The sequence below is a fragment of the Phoenix dactylifera genome, chromosome 1 (genome assembly GCF_009389715.1).
Source record: "Phoenix dactylifera cultivar Barhee BC4 chromosome 1, palm_55x_up_171113_PBpolish2nd_filt_p, whole genome shotgun sequence".
Classification (NCBI taxonomy): Eukaryota; Viridiplantae; Streptophyta; class Magnoliopsida; order Arecales; family Arecaceae; genus Phoenix; species Phoenix dactylifera.
This window is the reverse complement of record NC_052392.1, coordinates 22793282-22812549: the sequence shown is the minus strand read 5'-3', so window position 1 is coordinate 22812549 and position 19268 is coordinate 22793282. Positions and strand designations below refer to the sequence as shown.

The following is a 19268-nucleotide window of genomic DNA, read 5'->3' as shown; positions in this document are numbered from 1 at the left end:
CTACTGCACCCTCAGAGGCTGGACCATCGTCATCCGTTCCTCCGACAGATACGGATGAGTTCTGGAGCAGGATGACTGAGCTCATGTCAGCTCAGGCGAGGACTATCACTGACGGACTGACGAGCCGATTAGACGCCCGATTAGACGTCATGTCTGCTGAGATTAGTGATCTGAGGCAGCAGATTGGAGCACTCCGGAGAGAGAGAGAGACCCATGGACCATCTGTGCCACAGGCTGCTGAGTCAGAGATTTCGGCACAGAGTCATCCAGCTCGTCGTGCTCCACGCCAGACACAGTCTCACCAGGCTCGACCTCCCCTCGCCACGTACACTAGGAGGATGAGGACTAGATCCCAGCCGTTAGAGTCTCCCTAGGTTGATCTTAGCATCTATGTTTAGAGCCTAGGCTAGATATCTAGTTCTCATATGTATCTTGCTTTTATCATGTATCTTTAAATCTTGATTAAGGAACATTGTATCTGTTTTTTTGTTTTTGGACATAAATGTATGAAAATGTTTCTATTTTGATCAATAAAGTTTGAAGTTTGTTGTTTATTGCATCTTTCCCATGTATCTTTTTGATGATAACAAAAAGGGGGAGAAGTAAAGAAAGAGTATTTATTTATTTTAGGAAGTAAAGAAAGAGTATTTATTTGAGGAGAAGTAAAGATCTTAGGTGAGAAGTAAAGATTTTGTGTAGATTAGATAAAGCAATAAAAAGGGGAGAAGTAAAGATATCTTTAGAGTAAGTAAAGAAAGAATAATAAGAGCAAAAGTAAAGAAAGTTAAAGAAAGGAGAAGTAGAGAAAAAGAAATAAGAATTTATGCAAGAAAAGAGAAATAATTGGGCAAACAAATTAAAAATCATATAAGAAAGCTTATACATCTAATGGGGAGCAATTTGTAACAATGAAATTGATTAAATCAAAAATTTTCTATCAAATTTCAGAATTTGGCACATATAAATTCAGAATTTGGCACGCACCTCTCGCACCCCGATACATAACCTGAAACTCATATTTTATCTCAAATTTTTGAAGTTTCATCGCTAATAAATTATAAATGAAAGGGGGAGCAATTCAAAGAGTCAAATTGGCAACATTTAAATAATATAGGGGGAGATTTCACTCTTATATATGAAAAGTTGAAATTCAGCAATTTAAACCCTTTTATAAACTGTTTTTAAAGACAAGTATCAATAGGCTTATACTCTTTATTTTGTAATCATCAAAAAGGGGGAGATTGAGGATGATAGTGTTATTTTGATGATTAACAAGCAATTATTTAGAGTATATTATAAGTTAAATTGATACTTCATTTATAAGTTCATTACTCTCAGTATATTTGTATGAATTGATATAGATACATGTCTTTGTTCATTTGAATGAATCTAACCTTGAGATGCAGCAAAGTGTAGATTGAGTCGACCCAAAGGATGATTGGGTCGACCCCGGCACATCAAGAAGTCATTTGGCACACTTCTGCAAAATTGGCACAGATGAACAGTGAGTTGGGTCGACCCAAGGTAAGCATGAGTCGACCCAAACTTCAAGAACCTCAAAACATGAAAGAAATATGTTCTCTGGATTTACTGAGAGGGTCGACCCAAACAGTGGTTGAGTCGACCCAAGCTTGAGTCGACCCAAACCCTGAGAGGGTCGACCCAAAGGCAAGACAGAAAGGCAGACAGAAAATAGTTCTCTGGAATTACTGAGAGGGTCGACCCAAGAAGAAGTTGAGTCGACCCAAGTGAACTTTGAGTCGACCCAAAGAATGGTTGGGTCGACCCATGGGAAGGAAGGCTGAAATTTCAAGTTTCTGTGTTTTCTGAGAGGGTCGACCTAAGGAATGTTTGAGTCGACCCAAGTGAAAGTTGGGTCGACCCAAGGACAGGTTGAGCCGACCCAAACACGGGCTGAAGCATAACGGCTAGTTCTGCAGATGTACTTTTTGTCCTTCCCAAGGTCAGTAACGGCTAGTTTTTCAAATCTAACCATTGGGGCTTGTCCAAAGGATGTGGGAAGCTATTTAAAGGGGCACTATTCATCAGATAGAACAACTTTTGAAAGAGATATCAAAGAGTACACAAGAAAACAAAAGTGCCCTAATCTTCTTCATTCAAGTGCTTCATTCAAGAATCAAAGAAAGGGGTTGAGCAGATTCAAAGAGTCATCAAGAGCTCCATCCTCCCTTGAAGAGTGAAGCATCCTTGACAAAGAAGAGCAATGCCATTTCAAAGCGATAAATACTTTCTAGCTCTTCTTTGTAGTTAATATTGTTTCATTTGCTCATTTAGGAGTTTGAATCTTTCTTTTTGTTTGTCGAACTATTTGTAAAGGTTCGTTGGTGAACCCGTAAAACCAACAAAGGTTTTTGGTGAACCCGGAAAACCAAAGTGTAAAGGTTCGTTGGTGAGCCCGCAAAACCAACAAAGATTTTTGGTGAACCCGGAAAACCAAAGTGTATAGGTTCGTTGGTGAGCCCGTAAAACCAACAAAGGTTTTTGGATTGTGAGCCCGGAAAACAATCCAACTGTAATCCGCGAGATTATAGTGAATTCCCAAGGGGTCGCTTGGGGAGTGGACGTAGGTGCTAAGGAGAGCACCGAACCACTATATATTGTTGTGTTTGTGTTGTGCTTGTGTTTACATTTATTCTTGCATTATCTTCCATCTTTGTTCTAGTTTAACTCATTCAAATAATCTAAGAAAGCAACCACCGCACTTAATTAAGAAAGCTTTTAAAACACCAAAATAGAGAAGAAACCAATTCACCCCCCCCCCCCCCCCTCCTGGGATTGTCACCTTGGGCAACAGAAGCTTTGGAGCAGGTTTCTTCTTTCTCTTCCCTCTCGTGTGGGTGCTTGATCAGAGGTGGGTGGTTGGTGCTTAATCAAAAGTGTTTAATCTCGAGGGCGCTTAATCAACGATAGCCGGAGGTCAGTAAAAACTTTGTTTAATTTATTATTTCGCTGCGCAATAGTTTTCCCACATTTCTTTCCCTTGTACAACAGATTTTTGGTCATGAATAATTCAAGAATGAATCATAAATTCCATGAATAAATCATGACTAATCAAATATTTCTTGATTAAAATAATCTGGAGAATCATTTTAGTCAGAGGAAAAATAATACTTTGAGAAATTTTCAGTAGTACAGAGAATGTAGTTACCCTGATCTAATAATCTTTCGCGGAGTTGGCTCCAAACAAATCTCATATTCTCTCTTTATTTATCTTTCCAGTGGGGACTTCAGACTCAAAATAAAAGAATTCCTTAAAAAAGAAGATTGAAGAAATTTCTCTAAAAAAAGGAAAAGATCATGAAGAAGCTGTAGTTAGTGGCCAGGGCCCTTGCTACTAGACCCAGAAGTCAGCATCTCCTCCAAGCTCTTCCTCAAATGACTCCATCTCTCCTGGCCCAAAGCAATGGAGACTAAACCAGCAGCCGGTCGAGCAACGTCGTCGAGGATCTCAGCATCATGGCAAGAAATCCCATTAATCTTTGATGGTGGTCGAAGAACTCTTGAATACACATAACGAGGGGGAGCCATCGCCACCAAAGACACCAGCACGACGATGGTCCAGGCTGTGCTCGTCATAGCCATCTTCCAGTATTCTCCACCTCTTGATGTGTTGTCTCTCCTGCTGCTATCTCTAACCTTGACACAAGAAAATAACTTGTGTTCCTATATGTGTGTGTGAGTGTATATATATAGGGCTTTGGACGGTGGCCATGCGTGTGAGCCTATAAAAAGTGAACGTGCCTTGTCTTCTGCTCATATTCTTCTTTAGCATGTACGAATAAAGGAGACTTTCTGTTGTTAATTACGTTCAGACATGGGCGGTGGTCTAATGGCTCTCTCGGCAGTCAGAGTTTTACGCTCGCCCGTCTCCTTGCTGCTTCCTTACTTCCCATGTTTCCTTTGTGGAAGGTGGACGGTTAGCTGGATCGGACCCGGCAAATCGATCGGTGCACATGGAGTTGGAGAAGGGAGACACAGGAGTGAATAGAGGTTTCATGTGAGGTACCATAACCAATGCCGGTGTGATACGCCCAGCTCCTCCAAGGTGGTCAAACCATTAGACCACTTTGCATGTCGGCATATGGAGTATATGGTGGAGTGGGCTTTGTGATCATAGACCATCTCGGTAGGATGATAGTGGCGGGGGGTCGGCAGACCATCGAACTGACCGTCATTGAGGTAGAGCTTCAAGCCACCTAAGAGGGCATTTCTTTTGCGAGGAGAGTCTTTGGAGCAGACAAGTCCACCTTGAGGGGGACTTCTCCACGGTGATCGATTAGATACGGAAAATGGATCGTTATGGGGACGGTCACCCATTGATCAGTGAGACTCGTGGACTAATCAGAGAGATAGAGTCTTTTTAGGCAATGCATGCATGTGTTTCGGAAGGTAAACAGAACTGCAGACTGGGTTGCCTCCTTCGTTGCCCGACACTCCAGAGATTTCATCTGGTCCACGACCGATGAGATTCCTTCTTCGTTGTATCATTTTCTTTTATTTGACTTGGCTGGCTGTACCATTTAAGATATGTGAAACGTCGTTTTCACAAAAAAAAAAAAAGAATAAAAAGAATAAAAAAAAGGGTGGTCAAACCATGGCTAGCTCGCAGGGCTGTGAATGGGTGGGAAAACATTGGCATCCCGGTCTGTGGAATTGTTTTTTCCTTGATTTTTTTTCTTTTGATTTGCCAACTATGAAGCATAGTACGGTATATACTGGCTGGTTGAAGAAGGCTCTCCTTTACCTCTTTCAGAAGAGTTGTAAAGGAACAAGAAAAAGAAAAGATGAAGACAAGATAAAATACTCTGGTTATTTCGAGGGAACCAAAACCTCCAATGAGAACACCAAGTGCTGCTCAGAAAAGATTAGCATGCCTCGTCATTATCCTCCCGCCCTTAAATAGGCCACAATACAGCGAAAGCACCCAACAAAATAGAAAAAATCTCTGGGTGGTGGAGAGAATAAGATATCAATGAAAGATCTCCATTCCTAATCTTAGTTTGAAGAGTAAGCAAGACTGGTCAAGTTGTATCGATTTTTCATTATCTATGTCCATAAGTCAATCATACGTAGTCAAACCAACGCTTGAGTGATGTAATGCATTCATTTTTTCTAAGGCCTTGGATAAGAAAAATTATCGATATGGACCTCTGCTGAGGATTTCAGCAAACTGCTGCACTAAACGTACACTTAGCCCTTGAGCACGCAAGACTAACGCAAAGTCGTGGGTAACTTTTCTTCGAACAATTAAAAACTTGTAAGACGACTCCATCTTTTTGTTAGGCGTACATTACTAAGTTTGAATTTATTTCTGGGCCTCTAGTCTCTTTCAAGTAGTGCTTGATTTCCAGTATATCCGTGCTTGATGCTCTAAAACGTGTGCATCTATATAACTTGTCCCAGTCTTTCACCCCAAAATAACACTACCAAAAAATTAGTGAAAAAGGAGTCCCCTGGCTAGTTGGAGGCTGATTATCCGATGAATTGTTGATATGGTCTGCTAGCTCTCATAGTATAAGGTTCTTGAGAGTTAATCTTTGCTCAAACTAGATGATGAACCTTTTTCTGTGTCTGTAGTTGAGGCCTGTGGTTGCTTGAGCATGATGACGGAAGAGACAATTTATCTATGATGTTTCATTAAAAAAAAATAATAATTTATCTATAAGTTCTTGGATGATAAAAAAAAACAATTTATCTATAAGTTCTATAATTTGTCCTCTTGTATCGTGGTTTGTTAAACATTGAACACTTAATTATTTTTATATAAGATTTTGAGACTGATGGATCGCACGATTGTTTTATGAGAACTTTCTTTCTGTATTCTGCCATCAAAATCATCACAATCATAATCACATGGTTCCACACGCGCTCACACAGGGAGGGAGAGAGAGAGAGAGAGAGAGAGAGAGAGAGAGAGAGAGAGATGTGCTTCTGGATTTAGTTGATATACCCTCGAAATACATAAAAACAGACAAGAAAAAACTTGACGGACATTCTTATGGAAAAAAGGAAACATTTATAAAAGAAAGGAAGCCAAAGGTACAAGCAAGTCCAACTGTTGCTCATCAAGCGGTCCTCTATAAATATTTTGAAATAAAACTGCACAAAGAAAATTATTGAACACTTCAATATACTCTCACCTAAAAAAAAAAAAACATCTTCAATAATTTCACCAAACAAAATTTGGAACGAGCAACCGATCACAAGGGACATGTGGAATCAGTGCCCAGGACCTCGGCTGCTTGGGCCAGAGTACGCCCTTGCAATCATCAAAGCAATAGAAGACGTAGAAGGACGGTGGTCATGACCATGTAACGGTCTCGAGCCCTCCGCCATAGACACATAAGAGAGAACAAGCAAGAAGGCCATTAAGAAGATGGAGTTGAAGACCACGCAACGCTGTGGAGAGCTCATCTTGCCGCTGCTGCAGAAAGAAAAAAAATTCAGACCGTGGTAGCCGTAGTGCATGCAAAGCCTTGTTAAAGGATGCTGAGGGGTTGCCAAGGAATGTCTTGTGGGGAAGAGGCCTGGCTTGAGCTGACTAGATTTATAGAGAGTTGGTATTTGGTAATGGGAGAGGAATTTGAAGAAGAGCGGAGAAGCGTGAGGTGCACGGTTTGAAACGAGTGAAAGAAAGAGGAGTTGACATACGAGAGAGTTCGGTGAGCTCTTGTCAGGCTCCAAAGTCCCCAAGAGGATCTACCTTCACTTTGTTTGACATTTGTCCGTGTCTAAGATCCTCACTTTATTTAATATGTGATTACATCCCTTCTCTTGCTTAGGTTCGCGTGTTATTGTGTTTATATCAATTTCATATCCCTAAGGACTCAGCTAGTTTTGACTTGTCATGCATGGCTTTCTGAAGATGGAATTGTTTCCTGGGACGCCACATTAACCTACCACCACCTATCTTCTCAATACTTTATTTCAAACTACCAAAGCCATGTCAAAACCATGTTCTTGTTCACCAGTAGACCTGCGCGAGTCAGAGAACCCATCTTATCATCATGAAGTTTATGTGCAATTAATTCATCTAAAGCTTTTCCTGTGTGTATTTTGTTCATTTTTTCACCCTCCAAAACCAAGCTGGCTCCTGATCTGAACAATAAATAAGTCTAGAACAGACAAAAGTCTGTTTAATGGGAATTTTAAGTATTAGAATTTAGGATTATACATTCTATACTAACAATATTATTTAGGATGTCTGCATGTATGTACTGTTGTATGCACGTAGCTAGGTGGGAACCTAATTATCCTCTCTTCCTCTTAAACAAATGTTCACTTGCATGTTTCAATCTTCATGATGTTGCTCCCAAGTATTCAATAGAGGGTGGAGCCGCGGATGTGGACGTGAGGCTGCCAATGGTTTGTAGATGGTGCACCTTCGTGCATAAATGACTTAGGCTTTGGTTGTTACGTCTAGTATTATATATCAGCCTAATATGACTTAGTCTAGATTTTTTTGATATATACTGAAAAAAGTGTTGGAGTATTTCAAAATTCCAATCCTGCTTTTTTTTTTCTTATGTACTTTCATTGGAAAGAGATGAGACTCAAATAGTCTCTCTTTTCTGCTTGATCATCATGTGCAGGGGACCATCTATTCTTTTTCTAACAAAAAGATCTGCATGGTCTCCCGTATTTAAGAAGGAAAAGGCAAAAAAACAAGGAGCAGAAATTTTCTGCCAACCACCCACATCCCCACATGTTCCATTCTGCCCCTGAACATGGTCAAAGATCTTAGCTTGGATTGGAAACCCAAGATCCTGGTTGGGTTCAGACCAGTCCTTTTGTCATTCTTTGGGCTTACAACAACCTACCTGGTGGAAATATTTGTGAGAACTAATAGGAGAGAACTTTTTTTCATTTTGGAAGCTGTCGTCCCTGGACTATGGAACATATTATATATTTAACCAGTGAAAGCAGGTATCATTCAATTCATGCCACGTAAGCCATCGAGGAGATCCAACGGCACATGATCTGCATCTTGGGCCATACACCTCTTCCCAGTGCGTAACATTTTCCCCAAAGAGGGGCGAGTGTTGACATAAGAGATTTGAGGTCAGGTGTGAACACGGTGCATGGTCAATACTTTTGCTAGGCTAACATTTTCAGGTCAATACCAACCGAATCCATCCCTGTAGCGGAATAGTGATACCAAGTATCGACAAGATTGGTAAGATTTGGCATGATTATTGGATGGACCAGATCGAGTGGACCAATCTGATAATTAATCGCCATATTACCTCCTTATATTTAAACAATCAAGATCAAACGAGGGTTGCCTGTTATCCACCGTACATGTGCCCTGAGATTTGGACTAGTCCATTGCATCTGATCCGTATAATAATTTCTTCTATAGCAACACATGGAGATGCGTGCCTGATAAATGTAGCATGCAGGAACGAACGGCTGTGAACGGGGGCGTGTCCCGCGTGTACGGTCACGTGGCGCACGGAATAATTTCTCCAAATGTAGGCATGCGCGGATGCAAGGATGAGAAATTCAAACGGAGAGGTGGCCGCTCTTTTTGGTCTACGGACCGTACACATATCACATATTCACATGACGGTCCGCTTCGGTTATCCTATTCCGTGCGGCATTTGAAAACGGGTGTTTCGTATACCGGAAAAAAGGGGGGTGATTCCACAAAGGACGGCATATCAAATATTTGACTTGCCGGTGGAATGGAATTGAGCTTCACATTGGGCAAGGTAGCTGGTGTCTGAGACTATCTGATTTTTTTTTTTTTTGGACTGAAGAAGCTGGGTTGGCAGTGTATTTATTGAGAACGTCATCTGACGTAAATGTTGGGTGTTGCAAGCTTTTATAGGATAAAAGTTGCTATTGCCTCTGAGAAATGGACGGTGCTATGTTATTCCAAGGGGTGATGGCACGCCGGGACACGCTATCCACCGACTGCCTTTTTGCCGTCTCCGCCAATGGTCTGATTAAGATGAGGCCCAAACCGGCTACTGCTTTAGCCACCCAAGTGAACGAGTAGATGGCGGCGCCTCATCCACCTAATTTCACTTTTTTTTTTCCTAATGGAACACCTAATTTCACCTTGCGACGAAAGTTGTGCTTTTAGTTGAGAAACGAAATGCAAAAGTGATTAGGGTAATTGTTTTAGTTACGATGTAGCTGCTTTAGGAGAAGATGTTGTGAGTGATTTCGGTGTAGGACTAGAAGGGATTACAAGAGAAGAAATTGTGGTCAACTGAAAATTAAAGAAAGACCTCTTGTTTAGTTGGAGTTTTCTAAAAAGAGAGATGACAACGTAGTATTCTCAAGAAAATAAGATTCTCATGTTTCATAAAAAAAAAACCACGAGGGACGTAGAAAAGTAACTTTTCCACTAGTTGAGAATTGAGATTTTTATTTTTTTCAAAACTATTTTTAAAGCATTAAAATCCATGGATAAGCTCTTTTGCTTTATTAAAGGTACAATAGTTATTTCACACAACTTTTTTAGAAAAATAGATACTCAACTAAATATAAGCTACTCTGAAATATACCACTTTTCTATAGTCAACTAAACATGCCAAAATATTTTTTCAAGTATCATATTTTTAGAAAATAGCTTCTCAAAAAAAAATATTTCGGTGATAGAAAATTTTTTCCACGAGCCAAACGAGTCCATATTGTTCAATAAACGCAATGGAAGATTTCTTTTTTTTTTCTCAAAAAAAATAATTAGTGATTATTTCAAGAAAAGTGCAATGCTAAACAAATATTAAAGAAGATATTACTTTACAAAGAATTAGAGACAATATCCAAAAACCTATTGGTTTATAGGGGTCCTCCCATCCAAACAACCCCTAAACCAGTATTGACCATGATTTTCAAGATTATTTCTTATATATACTAAACCAACAATGAGTGGTTGCAAATCGATTTTTATGTTAAGTAAATTGTTGATGATGTTTACACATTGTTGGAATGTTTTTTCTTCATAGTCTAGTCACAACATTCAAATAACTATTTTGTTCCTTTTTTTATGAATTATGTTTGGTTATTCTTGACATCATTTGATTCAAAAAGTTTAATGGGTCAACAGAATAAAGTTTAAACTTGATTCAATTCCAAAAGCGACCCTGCAATAAACTTAGGTTGAAACTTTTGACCCCATTCAAATCAAGATATATTGGCTTACCCCTATCTGATCCATCACCCAAACCAATTCACTTGCAGCCTTGTGTACCATAGTTAAAGCTTTCAAATATTTCTTCAAAGAAAAACCTGATCTAGTCAAGCAGTTTAAAGTGAAATTATCTATGAAAAAGGCCACCAAACAGTACTACAATGAAAATCATATCTCTAATACTGTCGCATGCGTTGCAAAATTAAACCACAACCCATTTTATTTTGTTTAGAGGACTCATGAGTCATAACCAAACCTTTTTTAGAGGAGGTCATTGGACCAGTTCAACCCAAACCAACACGTACAAAGATTGACAAAAAATTTCCTCCTATTTCCTTTTTATCCGTCTTTGTATGTGTTGGTCAGTGATTGGACAGCTTTGATTTGCGGTGGATCTAGTGCAACTAAAAATTTTATAATCTTCACACACCAACCAAGAAGAAATTATTCCTTGCATCATCAGAACCACAAGCTAAGCAGTGGACCAGTTTAACCATAATAAGTCAAATGCATAAGGACCAAAAAAAAAAAAAAAAAACAGGAGATAAAACCAGCAAACATGTTCGTTCGTGGTTGGATTGATCCGATCCAACTAAAAAATTCAAACCATCAGCCCTTTAAACAGTGCAGATGGTATTTATTCTCCCACTAGAACTGCATTGGGAATGGATGAGGGGGGGAAAAATGAGAGACATTTCGTTGCTCACATAACATTCTTATTATCCGTTTAAATCCTCGGTTAGATTATGGCACTTGTGCCATCACCAATCTCATGCTCCAACGCACGCCTCCCATCTCCAACCCCGCGTCGAAGTCCACGCACTCAGCCCACAACCCTTGTGAGAAACCCCCCTACCACCTCCGTCTCCCAAGATGACCCAAATTCTCCCCACCAAACGTTCGACAAAATGCCCGACCAGCAACACTCCTGCGCCTCCTTCTCTTCCACCTCTCTCATCCTCGCCCACACCAAGCGTGGCGACTTCTCTCGAGCATTTGAGCTCTTCACTAAAATGTCAAGGTCCGGCTGGACCCCTGACGAATTCGCTCTCGGGAGCCTCCTAAAAGCCAGCTACGGCCTCTCCGACGTCAGCCTCGGCGAGCAACTCCATGCCAAGTCCATACGTGCCGGCCTCGCTTCCGAGCCTGGCGTTCGTACTTCTCTCATAACCATGTACTCCTCTACCGACCTCTTAGAAGAAGCCCGCCAAGTCTTCGATGAAGTCCCTCCAGTCCATGAGGCTGATGTCCCCACGTGGAATTCCATTCTCTCTGCCTATGTCTTCCACGGCTGGTACATGGAGTGCTTTCTCTTGTTTGCAGCCATGCTTGAGCTGGCGCAGTTGAACCCAACCGACGCAACATATGCTATTATGATCCATGCATGCACGTCGAGCAAAGAGGTTGGAATTGGAAAGGCATTGCATGCAATGATCGTTAAAGACCAGATACTCGATAAGATTAAGATGCATAACTCTCTCATTACCATGTATGCAAAGTCTGGACTTTTGGAGGATGCGAAGAAAGTTTTCAAGGCGATGGACAGGACAAATGTAGTTTCTTGGAATGCCATGATTTCGGGTCTTGAACAGAATGGGGAGTGCGAGAGCGCGATAGAACTGTTCCGCAGGCTTGCTGGATTTGAAGGTCAGGTACTTGTGAGACCAAACAGAATTACATTTCTCAGTATGCTCAATGCTATATCTACTGCTTTGGCTTTCAATTTAGGCCGGGAGGTTCATGCTAAGATGATTCGATCAGGGCTCGAGTTTGAGACAAGCATAGGCAATTCACTGATTACCATGTATGGGAAGTTCGGCCAAGTGGTGAAAGGGAGGTTGGTCTTTGAGAGATTGAGTTCCCGTGATGTTGTCACTTGGAACTCAATGCTTGCCGGGTATGCACAAAATGATCAATTCAAGAGCTGTTGTGTGCTATTTAGGGAAATGCAGTCGCAAGGTAACAAGCCTGACATTCGCACTCTTATCATCCTTCTTGGTGGATTATCTTCAGATCTTTCAGTTTCTACTCCTTGTGGGTTGGGTAGGGAGATTCATGCATATATATTAAGAAGAGCGGCACCAAAAGAACTGCTACTATCAGCATTTAATGCAGTCATAAATATGTATGCAAAGAATGATAGGTTAGGGGATGCAGAGGAAGTCTTCAAGGGGATGGGCGAGCGAGATACGTATACTTGGAATGCAATGATGGATGGATATTCTACAAATGGCTACTTTGATGATGCTCTCACATTCTTTATAGAGATGCATGAGCAAGGTTTGCAACCCAATCACCTGACACTTTTACTACTTCTTGCAGCATGCAGCGGATTGGCTTCCATTGAATTGGGCAAGCAGCTCCATGCTTTCACCATAAAACACCGCCTCCATCATTGTAATTCTCAAACTTTTCTCTTGTCAATCAACAACGCATTGATATCCATGTATTCCAAATGTGGCAGCATCAGCGATGCAGAAAAAGTTTTTAAGAGGATAGCAAGGAAGGATGTATTCTCATGGACATCCATGATAACTGGGTATGCACACCATGGAATGGCCTCTGAATCCCTTCAACTCTTTAGGAGAATGACAAGAGATGGTGTTCGGCCCAACTCGGTCACTTTTCTTGGGTTGTTTTCTGCTTGTGCTCATGCAGGTTTAGTCAAAGAAGGGATGCACTGTTTTGCTTTAATGAGGAAGGAAAGTGATACAAAACCAAGCATTGAGCATTATGCTTGCATGGTAGATTTGTTTGGTCGTGCTGGCCGATTTGAGACAGCACAAGCTATTATTTGGGATGGAATTTCTTGCCTGAGGTTGCAACGTAATTCTTCTTTATGCCTCTGGAAAGTACTCCTTGGCACATGCCATGCACATAAGCAACTTGATCTCGGAATCCATGTTGCAACTAAGATTTTAGAGCTTGATCCTGATGATGAGACTACATATGTCCTCCTCTCAAATCTATATGCTTCATTTGGCTTGTGGGAAGATGCGATAGGTGTGAGAAGCATGATGAGAGAGAGAGGACTGAAGAAGGAAGCTGGATGTAGCTCGGTTGAGGTTGAAAATAAAAGGCATGTCTTTGTAGCAGGAGGTGGTTGCCACCCAAACCGGAAGGAGATCTATAAGGAACTTGAGGAGTTGGATGAGAAGTGTAGATACATTGGATACGTTCCCATGACAGAGTGTGTTCTCCATGATGTTGATGAGGCTCAAAAGGAATTGATTTTAAGTTGTCACAGTGAGAAGTTAGCTGTATCATTTGCGCTACTGCAGACCAGGGCAAGGAAGGGAGTAATTCGGGTGATCAAGAACCTCCGTGTATGTGGAGATTGTCATAATTGGATGAAATTTGCTTCAGAGGTCGCAGGCCGAGAGATTATTCTGAGAGATTCTCGACGGTTTCATACTTTTAAGGATGGGAAATGTTCATGTGGAGATTATTGGTAGCAATAATGGAGGGCAGATTAGAAAAGTTGGCCTTTTTTCTGAGAAAAGAGTTGGCTAAATTTTAAGCAGACTGTTTAAGGGAGTGGATACTAGATCTTCTCAGACTCCTGCAATACGCTGAGATGTTCAAATTTTGAATAAAAAGACATTCATTTGAAGGTTTCTGCATCAATCCAGTCTGATATGTGTGGCTTGAAAGTGGATATGATGCAATACTCTTCTACGTCAAGCTATTCTGCTCTCCGGTATTCCAAGGAAGCTATGTCTATACTGTAAGCTTGATAATTTTTTTGATGTAAATGTCAAGCTTGATAAACATTAACACACACCTCTAATACTTTGTATATTGTCCATCAAAGAAAACTTGGCAGTCAGTTGGGATTGTTCATTATATGCAAATCATTAACTTGGAAATTTTAATAGTGCGTGATGTTGAGTCATTGAGAACCGGATCATGAGAGTTCTTTTATTTGCATCCTCTGGGTCATTATCCGAGGCTTCCAAATTGGTGCCAATAAAGGCAATAACCCAACAATTATATGCTGTGTTGTAGAATCTAATTCATACTTGTCATATCCAAGTAAACTATATCGTATCAGTTCGGTACCAGTACACAGTACAAGAGATGTACCGATATTCGGTACACCGAACCAGCCTTTATACCGAGCATACCAGCATAGTGACAAGGTGGCACCGGTACAGAGCCTGGTATCGAGACAGCGTACCTTGCTTCTAAACCAAGAGCCTTTGTGAATAAAAGAAGATTGGATAAAACTATATAAAGATAACCAATTAATATGGGATTTAAATTTTATGGTGCATGCTATTTGGGAGTGTGAAGACAGAATAGGGATATCTAGAAATAAAAATTAGAGAGGTTGCTAGTTTTAAGTGATGCTTGACGAAGGCTAGTAAATTTTAATTCATCAAAGGGTGAAAACTCAAACTTCATCATCCAGCCTGTGACGGAGTCCATTGTAGATGATCAAACAATAGACACATTCTCAATGTCTCAAAGGACAGCCTCGTCAATTGCATATTGTGAAAAATGTGAGCTCTAGATGCGGTTTGTGGTTCAGTAGGAAGGGTAATGAAGTTTGTAAAATCTAGTCGTCAAAGAAAAATGGTTGTGGAAATTGAATGTTTCCAAAAATGAATATTTTCATATGCAAGATAGAAATCAATATCACAAAAGGGTTTTTCTTCTCTTCATCATGTCATCCATTTGCAAGAAGGAGGAGAAACATAAGAAGAAGGCAGAGATTGGAGATGCTTCAGAAGCAGCAAAGGTGGGGAGGAGAGAGAACTCTTAGCAAGTAGGGGAAGAAAAAATGCCAACTTTCTCACCAGCATTCAGCAAGGAAAGGAAGAAATGTCTTAGTTCTGGTGGTAGGATACAGTTTAGGACATTGGGTTTCATTTTTCAAAACTCAGCCATGGAGGAAGGAGGGGGCTGACGAAGGGACTAGACGAGGTAAAAGTAATCAAGAAATCCCTGAGTAAGTACTTTAAAAATAATTTATAAATTAGCAATATTTTATAAGAATAGTTTTTGAGCTTACAATATAATAACGATATAATCTAACATAGCATTAATATAACAATCATATCATAAAAATATATTTTATTATATGATATGATAGCAATATTATATTATTATGATCCTTAGTACTATTATAATAATATAATATTATTACAGCATTGTGATATTGTAACATAGTACTTCCATAATATATAAAAAATAATATCATATTATGGTATTATAATAACATTATTATTTTATAAAAATATTGTCATTTTTATAGTAATATAAAAATTTATTATTTGTTAGTTATTATATTATTAAGATGAACTATTAAAATAAATAATTTTTTTTATTAAAAATACTTTATAATAATAATTTTTGATAGTCCAAACAACAAGATAATTGAAAGATGTATGTAATATCTTCTATTATTATTTTCTAATACTAAAAATGCTTTCTCAATTTGATTACCATATATATATATATATATATATATATATATATATATATATATGAAGTTTCATAGTACCTTAAAAATATAATTACTAAATAACAAATAGTTTTCTATTAAAAACTCTATTACCAAAAGCATGGTCTGCCGTACCGGTCCATATCGGCCGCTATAGGTCGGTACGTACCGGTCCGGCCTGAGATCGGTACTGGATCAGCGTGGAATCCGGTATCGGTACTTTATTATTGAAGAACCGGTACGAGACCGGTTCGTACCGATCCGAGCCGCCACCGGTATGCCGACCGATACCGGTACGGCGGACCTTGACCCAAAGTTTTGCGGATAAAAACCTCTGCTACCTACAGCAATGTCAAATGGAGCCTTATTAGTTCATAGCTTTGAAAGGATAATGCCATTTTAAGAGAAGTTTGGTCTCTTTTAGCCAGCTTGCCCATCACACGTCCAACTTGGTTCAAGTTTTATATTTTATGGGATCCAGCACCCAAGTTTGTCAAATTTGAGGCTCTGCAGTGAACCCGTTCTTGGTTCAACTATCATGAATTAAATTGCTCATTCTAGGTGTAAATGCCTCATAGGCATGTTACCAAAACTATATATGGCGTAATGGAAACAATAAAGTGAATGGCAAACACAGAGGTTTGATAAATCCAGGTTGCAAAAACTTGAATTCATAACTGAATCACTGTAGGAACTCTGTAATATAACTCTATGACTAAGAACAGGTGATTCCTGTTGTTTGACAGCATGCCTAAGTGTTCACTTTACGCATATATTAAGAAGAAAGTGAGCAATATCGAAAGAACTTGATTGAAAGCTTGGAATCTCCTGGATGTCAAAATAACTTGATTGTCGAAATAACCTCAATGTTCCTCAAAAGAAAGATCTAGCATGCTGGAATCTCCTGGATTGCCGAAATAACTTAATTGATGGTTTGGAATCCACGTCTTTCCTTGAGAAGCATTTTAGCAAAGTCAGGGGCACGGCGTTCACAATATGCTTGCTTGCTTAGCATCAGCAACATGAGCCCCTCCCACTATTCTCCTGTAATCCAAGAAATTCAAGTAAATGTCAGGAATGTTGAAATTCTAAGTATGAGATGCATCAACTTTTTGCAGTAGAAGAGTGCAGCAATATAGATTAATTCAGACAAATTAAATATGGAAGGAAAACAATGTTCTCCTCGTCCAATTTTTGTCTTTTCAACATTTTCGTATAATAACAAATTCTGATAAGGACGCAGGTTTAACAACTGTCTACACTTTCCAATGGATGATTACCAGTTTCCAATCATTAGTATATACTATGATCATTAAAATGTCATCAACTATCTTGTAATTTTTGCAAGAGTATCAATTATAATAAACTAGAATGTCGCACATTCACTGTGTATGGCCTGGGAAATTTTTAGCTGCAGAGCTTCAAGAATGCTCCCTATTAAGTTCTAATTATATGGCAGAACTGCAAACGTTTAAAGAAAAGGATATGGTGGTGAAACTGCGAAAGTAAACACAAGGATCCATGCGTAGTGCCACAACCAATATGAAGTTATAATAAATCTTCCAGGTTTACTCCAAAAAAGAAGCCTCAATCTCTCATCAAACGAGTACACGCACACACACAAGTGATGATGAAACAAAAGCTAATCTGCTGATATGTATAATCTTCTTACAGTCATATAAATAGTATATCTAGTTCCTATTATATATAGTTCTGTTGGAAATCAGCATTTTAAAACTGTCGGTTCTTTGTCTGACACAGATCAAGTGATAGTTTTGTGAAGCTGTTAAAGGTGTATCAGAACATGTCTGCTAATATTTTGCATAATTATTCTTTATGAAACATGATCATGTCCAAGAACTTTGCTTCACTAATCTTGAATTAGTAATGAAGTAATTCTTAAGTTGAATAAAATGAAATAACATAACAAAATATTTTTTTGCAGGATTACCTTATCATTTTCGCAGTTCCAAATCCAAGACAATCATGGAATAAATCTTCCATGTATCTCTTCTGGACAAGGAGATGAAGTTCAGCCGTTCAGGCACGTTATAAATAGAGACAGGATATGCCTCACCATTCCCATCCTTGTGTTTATCCCAGAGGGAAATGAACTTCTTCTGAAAAAGATTCCAAGTTTCTTCAATTGTCCTCAAGATCCACTCTTTGTATGCCTGCAAAATATGATAGATACAACTCATTAAAAAATAAAAAGTTGTTTCAGTGTCAGAGGAAAGATTGATAAACTGCACTGGTCGGGAACTGCAATGTAAAAATCCAACTAATGCATTATTATAATCTTACGACAAGATTGAGAAATGACAATCAACTAAGTGAACAAGAAGTACATGAAAAAACTGTGTGGAATTGAAAGTGAACAATATATGCAACAATTAGAAAGTTGGTTGATCAGCACTTGCGAATATTAACTGAAAGGAAGAGTAACATGCAATCTCCTGGCATCATATGTTAGGAGGTGTCTACCGGAAATCTATAACCTGCTTCACTTTCCCTTGACCGCACATAATGTATTAGCAGATACAAGTTTCATTGAAAATCAGGAAACTTTGTGGAGTCATAGCTGCTTCCAAACTTCTTCCAGTAATAGTTTTAGATTTCAGTTGGTTAGCAATCCATTTTTCTGATGGAAGAGTATTGGTCTCCATTAGTGTCCTGGATAAGTCTAGTAAATCATAACTTTGGCCCTACGAAGTCACATAGTCATTAAGAGTGCTTCTCAGGACTCATAGTCTATGTAGGGTTCCCAGGAAAATGATGTCAATTAAAAAAAGAAAAGGAGTGGGGGGTGTGGAGGTGGGCTTTTTCTTGGTACTTGTATTCTCCATTCCCATATTTTCTTCTTCATCTCCTTCAATTTCTGACTTCTTATCCTTCTTCCTCCTTATCTGTCATCTTCCTTGTTTTCATCTTTTACCTTCTTCCTTCTCTTTTATTCAATTAACCTGCATTTTTTGCATGTCACAAACTTGACCTTGTCCACATGTTCTTGTGCATCTGACCTAAGGCCAACTTATTAAACCAACTATAAGGAATCTTTTTTCTCTAATGTAGATCTGGAAAAGAAACCATCATATCCAACAATTTTTAACACCTACCTTGGCCTAAATTAAAGAGCAAATTGTAAAATCAACAATTTGTGATATGGTAACTCGGTTAAATGGACCAATCAGCTGGATAAGCAATCCAAATGATTGTCTTCCTAATTTCACATGAATTTGATAAACCTTTGCATTAGAAATTTGAATCTGGAATTTTTCATTTTTTCAGACAGAGGGAGTCACTGAAACTGATAATTTATCCAAATAAAAAAGGCAAGCAACGATCAAAGAGATAGGCTTCACCATGTCATAAAGCCTATTATCATCTATGCCGGTCTTTCATTCATAACCCTGTTCCATGTTTGACTATTTATTTACAGTCAGCTTTTTTACACATACTCTGCCATCATCTCCACCTAAGAGTCATCTTTGACCTTGGAAATAATAAGGATAAAGGACTTCAGATCCCCAATGGGTGTGCATAATTTCAATGATAACATCAAAGTATAATGAGCTGTATTATATACTGCACAAAAATTTATGATCACTAAAGGATAATTCTTCATGATAGTAATTAAAGTGGTTCAACACCTAC

General features: G+C 39.1%; 1 protein-coding gene across 2 annotated transcripts; it reads left to right on the top strand.

The window, feature by feature from the left end:
- Positions 1 to 10756: 10756 nt before the first annotated feature.
- On the top strand, positions 10757 to 14042 carry LOC108511699 (pentatricopeptide repeat-containing protein At3g24000, mitochondrial-like). 2 transcript variants are annotated; one of them, XM_026809195.2, is made up of 2 exons: positions 10757 to 12445; positions 12630 to 12776. In XM_026809195.2, exons 1-2 carry the CDS (start codon positions 10912 to 10914, stop codon positions 12662 to 12664), a joined length of 1569 nt encoding a protein of 522 aa, XP_026664996.2. In that variant the 5' UTR covers positions 10757 to 10911; the 3' UTR covers positions 12665 to 12776. The 2 variants fall into 2 exon arrangements, with proteins under 2 accessions (XP_026664996.2, XP_017701144.3); XM_017845655.3 differs by having other exon boundaries at positions 10765 to 12124; positions 12488 to 14042.
- The last annotated feature ends 5226 nt before the right edge of the window (positions 14043 to 19268 follow it).